Source organism: Alosa alosa, chromosome 16 (assembly GCF_017589495.1).
Source record: "Alosa alosa isolate M-15738 ecotype Scorff River chromosome 16, AALO_Geno_1.1, whole genome shotgun sequence".
NCBI lineage: Eukaryota > Metazoa > Chordata > Actinopteri > Clupeiformes > Clupeidae > Alosa > Alosa alosa.
Genome location: NC_063204.1, coordinates 2352819 through 2365435, shown reverse-complemented (window position 1 = coordinate 2365435; position 12617 = coordinate 2352819). Strand labels below are relative to the sequence as shown.

Sequence of the window (12617 nt, the reverse complement as noted above, 5' to 3'; positions counted from 1 at the left end):
TTTCACATTGATCTGGACATACGCTTTGGATCATCGACCTACTGGATTATCCAACCATGAGCGACCCACTTTTAGTGTCAGAGGCATCCAGACCTCCATTAGGAAATGTTTCCAATATACCAGCATCATAATGGGCGTACAGTATGCATTAACTTTGAAATCATTGGTCCAGCCCAACCAGTCACATTGATCAGTGATTCTTAATGCTACAGTAGGCTACTTCCTACTTACTCCTATTCTTTACAGACCGATAATATACCACGTCGGGTTCTTTTCAGGATAGCAACTCCAATATTCAGCAACTCCAGCCATTTATATTAATTAAATGACAAGAAAGGCTTTTCCTGGCATGGGTTTTAAATAATCTGTAACAGTGACCTAAGGGGATTCCCGAAAGAAGGGGGGTTTTTGCCTCTATGATCATCCTACTGACTGTGCCTAGGGTAGGGACAAACATGGGTCAATTTCCAGGCAAATTTGAAACAGTTCCATTTGATTAGAACCATAAAGCATTCCATTCACTTCGCACATTTGCTTCCCCTTTGTCTTTACTTCTCTCTCAAGTTGAAATTAATGGGTTACACATTACCGAGGCATTAACATTGCAGGCGTAACAGCTCTTAATTATTGTTTAACTATATATGTGGGCATTTTCAGGCAAGTATCTGTTTTCATACCCATTTCCTGACTCATCAAGGTCAATGCACCACCTTCCCCTTGTTTGGAGTATTCTGTAGTCATGTTGAAGAATGACCAGGGCATTCGACCTCTGTGTGACTATTTTCATACCTTACTGAAACAGGAAATCATGGACTACTGCTTGAAAGATCATTAACACTCTGACTAACGGCATAACTCTCAAAAAGAATTTCAAGTTTTTGCCTGAAATTGCACTGTGCCTATTTACAAGGGCATTGTTCCCCCCTCTTCTGGGGCCTACCATCAAATGTTGGACCTCTATAGAAAGCTGAGAACCTCTAGTTTTCGTAGGAAACAGTCAAAATAAATGTGTGATGTACTCACAAAGAGTTACAGAGGCTAGAATATAGTTTTTTTTCTTTCTGCCGGATTACAAGCATCTCTGAACTGACCACATTTCAGCCCTCTAGGTCTCTTGATATCCCTTAGAAACACAACTGAGCCCTAGCACCAGGTCTTGTGAAGTTGTGTGCAAAAGTAGAATGAAAATATGAGTGCTTTAGACTATTATTTGCCAAGGTATGCCCATGCGTTTTGTAAAATGCCTATGGATACTCCCCATAGGACTTTTTGTTATCCAAAATGCATACTGACAATCAAATGCTTACTGCACATGAACCCCTTTGTGTAGAAGCATAATCCTGGTCTCAAATGAAAGGTAACACTTTGAGGTTTCATGCTTGTCTTTGGATTATACTTCAGGAATTCTGATATGGAATGACTACACTAAATATGGAATGATTACAAAAATGTCTCTATTTTTGCATTTACCTTGTTGGTTCAATGAGTGTGTATAAGATAGACTATACATCTGTACAACTAATATTGGATAACACAACATGAAGATTCAATTTCTATGGATTCTTGTGAATATTTCAGTACCCAATATGTTGCATCTACTTATTGTGCTGCAGCTACACTGCAGCCAGAAGTCAGGGTAGCACCAAAAGCGGAAGGGGGGAGGGGGCATTTTGGATCAAATTTAATTGAGACATAATAAGATTAATCTAAGAATGTAAAGCACTATACAGATTGTACATGAAAAAAGTTGTCATTTTTGGATTCCCAAGAGTCAAAGCTTTGAAATGGTGTATAACATTACTATGCTACATAGCAATATGGTGCATACAATTGATTTAGAATGTTGGGGGGAGGTGGAGGAAAGGGGTAACCGTCCCGCCGGCGGGACACTGAAAGTTATGTTAAAGAGGGTAAAAAAGATTTATATTACATTTTGTTTATAAGATTTTCAAAGGGTGCCAATAATTTTGGCACTTTTGTTGTTAAAGGGACACCAGGCAACGTTTTCGTGTTAATTAATCATCTTCGTAAGTTGGTATATAGTAAAATGACTCATTACAGGGCGAGTGAAGACTCTCTCGCCCGCCCCTACTGCCTGTAAGAAGAATATCCCACTTGCAAGTTCGGTGTATCCTACCCGCCGACCGAAGCAGGATCAGTTTACATCCTGCATACAGCACAGAGGCAGGCTAACGAAACTCTAGCGATTGTTGCAAACGTGTGTATAATGGCAGAGCCAGCGAAGAAGCAGCGAAAACCCTTGACGGAAGATGCAAAGAAAAGGAAAAAAGCTTCAGACCGAGCGAGGGGGTTTCGTAGAGAAAAAGCATCAAGCTTGCATGGTGTCCCTTTAAAACTATTTAATTCTTCATAAGGATTGTCTTCTTCTCAGAATAAATTTGCTTCCCTTCAAGGTTGGATTTTTCCTCATCATTTTCATTGTGATACAAAGACAAAACGCTAAAATATTTATTTATATATATATATATATTATATCTGTTTTCAGTCATTTTTAACAGAGGAGCCAATAAATATGGAGGGTGCTGTCTGCCTGAGTGGTCAGAGTGGCCACAAGTGGCCATTAGTTTGTCAAATGAGACACACACACACGTTTCAAATAAGAACCACACACACAGAATGGTTTCAATAGTGGAATTCTTTAATAGAGGTTTGATTTAATGACAGCTAATAGAGTACAATGGTTTTGCCATTCAACCATTTAATACCACAAAGGTTTTGAACTGTCTGTGTGTGTCTGTATTTGTGATGATGGGCAGACATTATGCCATGCTTAGACTGCAAGGCTATATAGAGGTACACGTATGAAAAGGTCTACAGCACACACACACACACACCCACCAACTATACCAAAGTATAGTTGTAATGTCGGCCATGCCTGCAGCCAAGCCTACAATAACAATGAGGAAGTGGGAACACACTCTTTCATACTGTACCTTCTCAGTGTGTGTGTGTGTGTGTGTGTGTGTGTGATACAAAAAAATTTCTTACACGCAACGGGATCCATGGCAAACAAAGTGCTTGATTGGCATCTCTACCAGTCAGAGATGACAATTTACAAATAAAGAAATCTTGTATATATTATCCTATTCACATATTTTCAGATATACTAATCCTCACCTAATAATATAGTTCTCTTGACAACATGAGCTTGGAACATACAGGTGGGAACTCCGTCTCTGGCCTTCTCTTCTCTGTCTCTGCAAGAACCCAGGCTGACACTGTTAGCCTAGCTTAGCATAATTCACTGGTAGTGGACTAGACCAGTTAGCTTAGCATAATTCACTGGTAGTGGGTTAGACCAGTTAGCCTAAGCCTGTAGCTTCCTTTTAGCTTTAACTGGTTTAACCCATTCCATTGCACGCACAGAGAAGAGGAGGGCATGTATAACTCTGGGGTAGACGGCTAATAAGCTAACGTTCCAAAAAACGTATGTTCCTTTGAAGCCTTCGGCTAAGGAGGCTGCACACACACGGGAGGGTCACCTAGGAGACCGCTGATTCTGGGCCAGAACTGGGCCCAGTGTGGTGCAAAGTCAGAACCAGTGCCAGAGCTGGTCCAGAATCACGCTTTGAAGGAAGAAGGCACCTCCTGCTGAGATACACAGAACACTCAGATATTATCGGAATAACTGGTTACACTCGGAATAACTGGAATGACAACGAAATGGACTTCTGCCCAGATCCGTTTCAAAGGGTTGCTAGCAAAGATTCTAGAACAGAGCGCTCTAGAATCTTTGATTGCTAGTGTTAGACACGACCCCTGGGCAGTGATGCACTGTGGGTAGAAAACCTCACTTTTTCACCAGCCCACATTCTAAATCTCTAAGTAACCACTGGCCGGCATATGAAACACAAATATGACAATAACAAAAATTTAAAATCATTTCAATAAACTAATCTCCCCTTCCATAAATAAGAAGTCTGACAGAAAAAAACATTGTGTGTTGGACATTGAAGAAAAATGTACACAACAACAAAAGAAAAACATGAATTGATCCAGTTACACATAAAAAGGACAAAAAAAAAAGCCCCAAAACAACCTTTAGTATTTAAAAATAATGAAGTGAAAAGGATATTCCCAAGAATTCTGTTCATTGCTCCAACTCCAAAAAACCCTGTAATGACTGAAAAGAGCAGAAAGCTGGAGAACTGCCCCATGGGAGGGGTGGTGAGTGGAGAGTTGAAAGCATGACTTGCATTGTTCCGTAGGTCCTTAGTTTTCACTCTTGTTGCGTCCCTGCCTTCAACACAGGGTGCACGGGGGTCAGTATTGCTCATGACAGGTGCATACCGGTCTAATTTTCTGCATTCAAAGAAATCGTTTTCTTCCCTGCACTGCAAAAATCTGCTCCCTCGTTTTTTAAATTGACCTGTTACATGATTTAGTGCAATCCTCTGTAACTACTTTTAAAGTTTAGACATTTGATGTCCTTTAAATTCTTAATTTAATCACATCAGAATAAACACACATGCTCTAACTAACCAGACCTCTTTTAAAATACAAAAAAAATCATTTCTATATATATATTAATGTTACGTTGTTTCTTTCAGAATGTTTGTTCCCATGGTACCTAAGTACACTTTAAGGTATGTGTTCTTTTCTCTCTTGTATTCATCTGGGGTCCCTCAACTGTGAGCTAGCTAGCTGTGAGCAATCACTGGGCCTAGGACTGGTCGTCAAGGTAACGGGTGACTGGACATTTCAGCTTCCACTGAAACGTCCTTTTGTTGCTCTCAGCTGAAACACCAACCTACTTTCTCAGGGGGGTGGGGGTTGGGGGGTGGAGAGTCAAACAGGAGCCCCATTATGCGGCACCACGAACAGAGACCCCATGCCCTCTCATCCCTGGCACACAATGGCGGCTTTCCCTTTTGCTGTACTGGGAGAAGACCACTAGGGGGCGGCGTAACCATTGTCTCATGCTGGACAATCAGGTATGAGGAAGCCGATGTACCGTCTACATCATCAGGAAAGCAACTGCAGTGGGCGAGAGATCTGGGGATCACTACTACTCTCAGACACACCAGGAAGGACTGCTGGAGTGCAGGTTGGTTGGTTGACGAATTGCTATAGCAGCTGAAACTAAGCTAACAGGAAGTGAGAGCAGGGGGAGGAAGAGTGTGGAGTGTTTGCATGGAGTTGGGAAAGGGGTGGGCAGGGAAGGAGAGTTATCTTTTGGCCTTGAACTTGGAGGCATCTCGTGGTTCTCTGCTGGGGTTGCTCCAATCGTCCGCCCCTGGGCCCATTTGGTAGTGACGCCAGGCGGACTTGTTGAAGACGGGCAGGCGCTCAAACGACTCGCTGGACAGGGCCTGCAGTGAGGAACCAATCAAGAGAGTGTGTTAGGAAGAAGAACTTGAATAAATTACCAGCTGCAATTCTGATTGGCTCAGTTTTGTTACATTATATGCCCAACCTAATCACATGATGCCTGTAGTCCTCACATGCACCTTAAACCATGTAAGTCAATGGTATCTTTAACAAAGTAAAGTATACACTGGCTGAATCACAGGATTACCCAAAGGGAGGCTGGAAGCTTGCAAAACATCAGTAAACAACTGCCATGGAACATCAGTAAACAGCTGCCATAAAACATCAGTAAACAGCTGCCATGGAATATCAGTAAACAGCTGCCATAAAACATCAGTAAACAGCTGCCATAAAACAGAAACAGAAACTTGTGTGCAGCACGTTGTTGGTGTTATCAGTTTAAGGATAGGGTCACAGGTGCGTTTCATTAGCATTTTGAACCCTTTACACTTGCAAACTTGATCACTCACCAACAGATATCAGTTAAGTCTCGGAGGGTTCAGGGCTGAGACCTCAGGGATGAGTTTGGGATTCAGACATTCCTGTGATTTTGTGAGGGACTAAAGTGCCCCCTAAATCTGTCACAACGAATGCCTTAAATACAGCATGTTGTTCCACTACATTACATTTCCCAAACATTTGTTCTTCATGTCTTTTGAGACTGTATTTGTGTTTATACTCTCTGTCTGCATATGCCTTGGTGCATCTAATGCATCTAATTCTGGTCTAATCTGTCCACTATCACTTCTGAGATCTATATGTTTTTCACCTTCCTATTAAAACTATTAATTAATGAGAGATTCAAACCTAAGATATTCATACCTTAAGGTAAATGACAGCATCGGTTCCCACTCCCTCCATGGAGTACAGCTTCAGGTCCCCTTGAAAGTAGCGTGCATACAGTCTGGATATCGGTAAGCCATAGCCAAAGCCAGCCTACCAGCAGAAAACATAAATAGATAAAAAAAACAGTGTCAATAACACAAACTTCCCACCAGCTACTGCAACAGCTTTAGGAATGCTTTTATTGAAGTCTGTGTGTGTCAGATAAGAGCTTCGTATTAGCCAGGGCTTTTGTTAGCATTAGATAGGCCCTAGTTAGCGCTAGCGGAGTGTTCTGTTACCAGAGGGACCACTCGGGCGCCGGGCTCCAAGCTGGGGGTGGGTGCCGTGGAGTACATGTAGTTGAAGAGGCGGTCGATCTTCCTCAGCGGGACTCCTCCTCCTCGATCACTGATCTGAAAAGTTCAGGCGGACATTTAAAGACCAAATGTAGCCTAGGTGTTAGTCCAGCGCAGGCTACTGTAAAGTACAAGGCTGATGGGTTACTGGGTGGTTATCTTCTAACTGAATGACCTTGACTTGAAAATACCATATAACATTAAAGTCTCATTTTTAACTTGCATGTCTGACGATAGAGCTGACACTCTAAGAAACATAAGAATCATCACTACATTCCAGACAGCTAATGAATAAATAACTTCAGGTAAATCTATTTTTCTCTGCTACACCTTCAGCAGGTGTGACAAACCAGCTGTTTTTATAGCAATGGTGAAAAAAGTCAGACCATCCATGTTTTAATATTGCCGGAGGCTTTCCTAATGGGCTCCTTTCAGAAATCCTCTGGGACTTCGAGTGAGGTGTAACGATATGGTGATACCCCATGATGACGACTCCTAAAATCCCTGCATGTCTGCTGCATGGTACTGATAACAACTCCATAAAACCACTCAACAAAAAGCGCAGGTGGCCATACATATAGCACTTCTACACACATGCTGTGCATCAAAGTCTTTGCATAAACATTATGCTATTAATAATAATGCTTAATACTTTTTATTCAATACTTGACCAATGGCTGCAACCCTATTACTTCAACCTATTCTTGCACTGATATCGTTTTTATATTACTTGTCTACATTATTTTCTGATATGTCCATATTTATTGTATGCTGGTCTCTAGACTTTATTCTTGCACTGTTGGACTTACACATTTGCACCATCACCATGACACACTCTCAAAGTGCATGTTGTGTGTGATGTCTGTATGCTACTGAAACCTTGAATTTCCCCTTGGGGATCAATAAACTATCTATCTATTACTGTATTCTTTCCTTCACTTCACTTCACTTCAGTCCATCAGTGTGGTCACCTTGATGGAGAGATCCTCCTTTCCCAGAGTAACTTTAGTCTTCACAGGGGGGAGTCCCTCCTTACAGTGCTCATGCGTCTCCACTGTGGCCCTCATGGAGTTCTGAAAATAAGGGTCAGGTCACAAAAGAAACAGTTGATGGTCACTTTAGTTTATAATGTTTATTTCTTACAGGAACCTGTGTTGAACTAGCCTAGAAATCTAGACGCACCCTAGCGGCAGCAAGGGCTAGTCTAGCAACTCTCCGTTGGCTTGCGAGCTGGAAAAATTAAACTTCGATAGGGCCAATCACATCATGTATAGAGACGTTAGGCGGGCTTAACATAATGATTGATGGCAGAGTTGCAACAGTTCGGCTTGAATTCCCTGCTACTTGAAAACAAAGAAGATGGATGTTGCTGTTGGCGAACAGTGTGACACAAGCTAAGCTTTTTTTAAGTTGGCAAAAGTTTGAACTAGCCAACTAGCTCTGCTGATGGGAAAACGCATGGGACTCATGAGTTGTAGCGCTGTCCTATTGCGTGCAGAGGAAATTTGAAAAACAACTGATTATCTCGCCCCTCGGACTGAGCACCGCCAACGGTGAGTCCCCAGACCCTACATTTTAATGTGGGTCTGGCTCGTCAGGCTAGTGTTGACCTGCTGGTAACACCCCTCTCCCGTGGAAATATCGTTAAAGGTGCAGTCAGCGATTGAAGATGAGGTCACGTTTGTTTATGTTTATATTTAGCAGACAATTTTGTCCAAAACAATGTACATTATATTTTAATCAAGGACCAAACAAAACACACCAGAGAAGCAGCTCACCCCTCCCTTCAGTAATCACAGAGAAACTCCACAGTGTTTTGTTTTTGTTTGGGGGACAGGCTGCCTCTAATTTGTTTGTTTCCCGTTTCAGAACATGGGTACAGAGGCTTTTTTCTTTTTTTCTTCACAGTGTACTCACGGAATGTACCCTTCTCTTCTCTGTGCGTGCAATAACCCAGTGTGACACCATTAGCCTAGCTTAGCATAATTCACTGGTAGTGGGTTAGACCAGTTAGCTTAGCATAATTCACTGGAGGTGGACTGGATCAGTTAGTATGCCTATAGTTCCCATTTAGCTACACTCTAGCTATAGGCTAAACGGTCTGACTTCATACATTTGCGGGAAACTGGCCTGGATTGTTTTAATCGACTGCAGGCCTGGTATCTGCCCGCTGTGCCTGCGTGACACACCCACCTTGAAGAGTTCGAAGAGCATGTGGAAGAGATGGGAGGGCACATACACCGCCTGGATGGGCGTCCCAGGGGCCTTGGCTGCAGAGAGGGAACATGGCACAGGCTTTGTAATTACAACTCAGCCAACACAAAGACTGACCTGAACCACTAATTAAATACACATGCAGTCCCGTGGGTTGCTGTCCAAGGAATTCCTGAAAGCTAAAGTTGGCAAGAATGTGAAGACTACAAGAACTTACCATTAAACTCTTCTATTTTAAGTTCAGGGGATGTAAGATAGTATTGTTCACACAGCATCTTGGCAGTTTCATAGGCATCTTTGACTACATCCGCCACATTGCAGGTTGGGTCGATGCTGCCGATGTGTTTGGGGTGAGCGGGGTTCGTGTCGTTCCCGAACAGGAGGGCTGTGGAAACGGGACACACGACAGGTTTGTTCTAGTGACTGTAAAACACTTGCTTTAGACACATTGCTATAGCCTGCCTGACTGTAGAGTTTGTTCTAGTGACACTTGCTTTAGACACACTGCTACAGCCTGCCTGACTGTAGTGATACATTTTCAACAACAGCAGAGGTTCATTTATTTTATAACGAGTAATGGTCCATTTTCCAGCTTATCTATTTGCCAAGTTGCCATAATACTGTCTTCTTTTTGGGGACTATTTTTACTGTATACATGGCAGCGTTTTATTTCCATTAACTTACTATGCTGGTTGATGAGCATCCGGAAGGAGATCCGGTTGGTGTAGAAACGATCCAGGAAATACTGAATGTTGCTGCTGACAAACGGATCGAAGCCGAACTTGTCCTTGTACTCGATCACTCCCTGGGCCATGGTGGGAACCACGTCGTTGTGCCTGTTCCGGATCTCGATGAGGATCTCCAAAAAACTAAAAGTAAACAGAACAATTTGAGATAACATCTCAAAGCAGACGGACAGACAAAAAAAACTCATTTCAATCTGTGAGCAATTTTCCAATAAGTGGTGATCCGTTAACATTTCCCAAGAAATCGCCTTCATTTCATTCCCATAACTAGAAATCCTTCTCTGGAAATTCACATCAAAAAAGTTTAAATATACAACAGCAATGAGCCTCCTGTTATGGAAAGTTGCTCTGTGCCCTGTCATTGGTTATTTTCTTAAGTGCGGGCATGTTGGCAACTAACAGCACAGATTTTAGTTACCAGGAGCTGGAGCTGGGCCTGTTTGTACATATTTTGGGTGTGCACCCACACGATGCATGCATCCCTGGCAAAAGAAGTGCTTCACCCTGAAAAGTCAGCGTTTGGTTTGACTTGACTAAACTAGTCCAGCTCACTTACTCATGCAGGGCGAGAGGGTCCTCGGGCTTCCTGTTTTCATAATCCAACAGCTCCAGGAAGCTTTGCATGTACCTGCAGGGATGACGCACCACAACAGTCTATATGACATTTACACACACACACACACATCGGAACAGAAGCTCGCTCGGAAACAAAAGCTGGTCTGTGTCTCTACCTCCACTGGGGCTGAGTCAGTGGTTCAAATAATAATATAATAATAATAATAATATTTATTTATATCTCACTTTTCAAGCATTGAGCACAAAGTGCTTACAGACAAACATGAAGACAAACAAAACAAAAATGCCTAACGGAGCGCTTTCCCAGTGTTCAGAAGCATTCACGGTTTCTAGTTGCGTTCACTTAGTTTAGATAGCAGTGAAAGGAAGGGTACCGCATAGCATAACTATGGCTAGCTGGGCATACTCACCATTTCTGTACCAGTTTGACCGAGGGCTGGCTGACCAGCTTGTCCGGCAGCAGGTTGACCTCTCTCATGGTGTTGGCCAGTCGGACCGGCAGCTCCTTCCGCAGGAACATGTACGAGGTTTTCTCACAAGCATTATCCCTCCCTGAGACAAACAAACAAACAAACAAACAAATATAAACATACATAAGACAAGAGCGGGTAAATGAAGACGTTTGGCAGAAGAGAATCACACCCAACAGGTTCTTACTCACACACTGACTCACTAACACTGACATATTGGCGCAAGCCTACACAAGTACGATGTGTACAATGTGTATGTGTACAATGGTGGAAGGGGATGGGGCTGGCTGGATAGACAGGGCGAATGTGGGCCTGCTCATTGATCAGTCAGCGCAACATCCATGTGCCACAGCCATGTGTGTGACCACCGGCACGTCCGTGTGAAAGCCTAGGTGTGAATAAGGGGATTAGTCCCGTGTTGGATTAACTTGGAGCGTGACCAAGACCAACAAATTCATTCATCTGCTCCACACCCTGCCTTACCGGTCATCTTCTCTTTCTATTTAGGTTTACTTATCTAATTGTGCAAAAAGGCACAAAAGGAAAGATGATTAAATCAATCATCCATTAGTCACGCCACTGGAAACATGCTAGTCTGGCAAGCAAACTTCAAGCACTACAGGAAGGCATGTTGCACTAACATGGACCATCTAAAACAGATAAGCTATTTCAGAGGATTGCAGCAAATTGTTTGTCCTCTATCAACTGAATGATTCGGTCACTGTGGGTTTTGTACGGTTTCTAGTGTCAATCTTTCCGCAGTCTCTTCAAGTGCCTTATCAGTCAGTCAATGATTACCCAAAAAACAATGACTCTCCTTCACAAGTGAGTGACATACCATGGTTTGTGAACTGACTTAACAGTTGCACTGTTTGACTTACTTATTTGCACCATCACCATGACAGTCATTCACAAAGAGCACCTTACCTTACCTTATGCACAGAGGACCACAGGCTCAGTCCCTGCTTCAGTCATTGCAAGCGCACCTGATTGATTAATCACCCACTATGTGGACACTGTTTTTTAGAATTGATTTAGATTAAGTTTTATTTAGTATAATTTGTATTTTAGTATATTCTTTATCTTCTACAGTCCTTATTGCTTAGTTGTGTTTTTTATATGATATACTTTTAATTACTTTTTCTGCTGTTAGTGAATGTGTGTGTGTGTATATGTCTGTATGCTACTGTGACCTTGAATTTCCCCTAGGGATCAATAAAGTATCTATCTATCTATCTATCTATCTATCTTTCTCTCTCACACACACACACACACACACACACACACACACACACACAAACACTTGGGCCCAGTCATATGCTTCCTGATCCCATAGTGTGCTGTCTGATGACAAAAGAAGGTCCTCACCGGCTCAAGGCTTAGATAAATGATTAACAGGTTTTGGAGGGAAAGTATACTGAGTTTTGTTTTTGGTTGTTGCAATAGTTCACATATGAACAAAAACGACTATATGTCTACTTGTCATTCACAACCTAGAGAGCCAGCCAGCCATCCTGTCCCAATAACAACAACGGCAGAGCCACAGCATTCAGCCTGGAAGGCATCCGTTTTTACTCACCAAATTCCAAAAACTGTTTGATGGAAAGAGGAGACGGTGAAAACTTGGAATAATATTCAATCTTTGGCGTTGTGTTTTTCAAAAGAAACGTGGTTAACCTCATTGTAAGATGCTGAAAAGTGCCAAAGAATGGCAGAACGATGATAGGTTGGTTTACTGGCAGAAAAAAAAAATTCTGACAGTAATTTACGGATTGCAAGTATCGGTGAGCATTTTTCTTTTCATCAAGTAACTTGCATGTGTTGGAATCCAGACACGACTGTTTAGTTAAATGAAAAAACGTTAACTTGTTTCCAGAATCGCCCTAATGCAACATTGTTGCACAGAACAGCACGTACACAAGTATATGGTCTCGACACAACCACCCTTGATAACCAAGTCATTCTTTTGAAAGCAATTGGTTGGTTCAGATTCTTCCTCTTTCATTGCGGAACTGGAGTAGGCAGGCTTTTCTATTGGTCAAAAGGATTGTCTGTCAAAATAAATGTCCTCTTCTGACTTGCGCTTTAGATGGATTCAC

General features: G+C 42.3%; 1 protein-coding gene across 1 annotated transcript; it reads right to left on the bottom strand.

The window, feature by feature from the left end:
- Window positions 1-2638: 2638 nt before the first annotated feature.
- pdk3a (pyruvate dehydrogenase kinase, isozyme 3a) lies at window positions 2639-12460 on the bottom strand. Its single transcript, XM_048266885.1, has 10 exons — window positions 12098-12460; window positions 10459-10600; window positions 10029-10100; window positions 9411-9595; window positions 8944-9111; window positions 8706-8782; window positions 7484-7585; window positions 6456-6569; window positions 6154-6267; window positions 2639-5333 (listed from the first exon to the last, which is right to left on the bottom strand). The coding sequence occupies exons 1-10, from the start codon at window positions 12198-12200 to the stop codon at window positions 5190-5192; spliced, it is 1221 nt and encodes a 406-aa protein (XP_048122842.1). The 5' UTR covers window positions 12201-12460; the 3' UTR covers window positions 2639-5189.
- Between the last annotated feature and the right edge of the window lie 157 nt (window positions 12461-12617).

Bases quoted from the DNA above. Each gene is read 5' to 3' on its own strand.
- pdk3a (XM_048266885.1), bottom strand. From the start codon at position 12,200: ATGAGGTTAACCACGTTTCTTTTGAAAAACACAACGCCAAAGATTGAA. The intron at 10,601-12,097 runs GTGAGTAAAAAC...TGTTTGTCTCAG, and splicing joins CAAACAGTTTTTGGAATTTG to GGAGGGATAATGCTTGTGAG. The intron at 6,570-7,483 runs GTGACCACACTG...TGAACTTTTCAG, and splicing joins AGGAGGATCTCTCCATCAAG to ATCAGTGATCGAGGAGGAGG.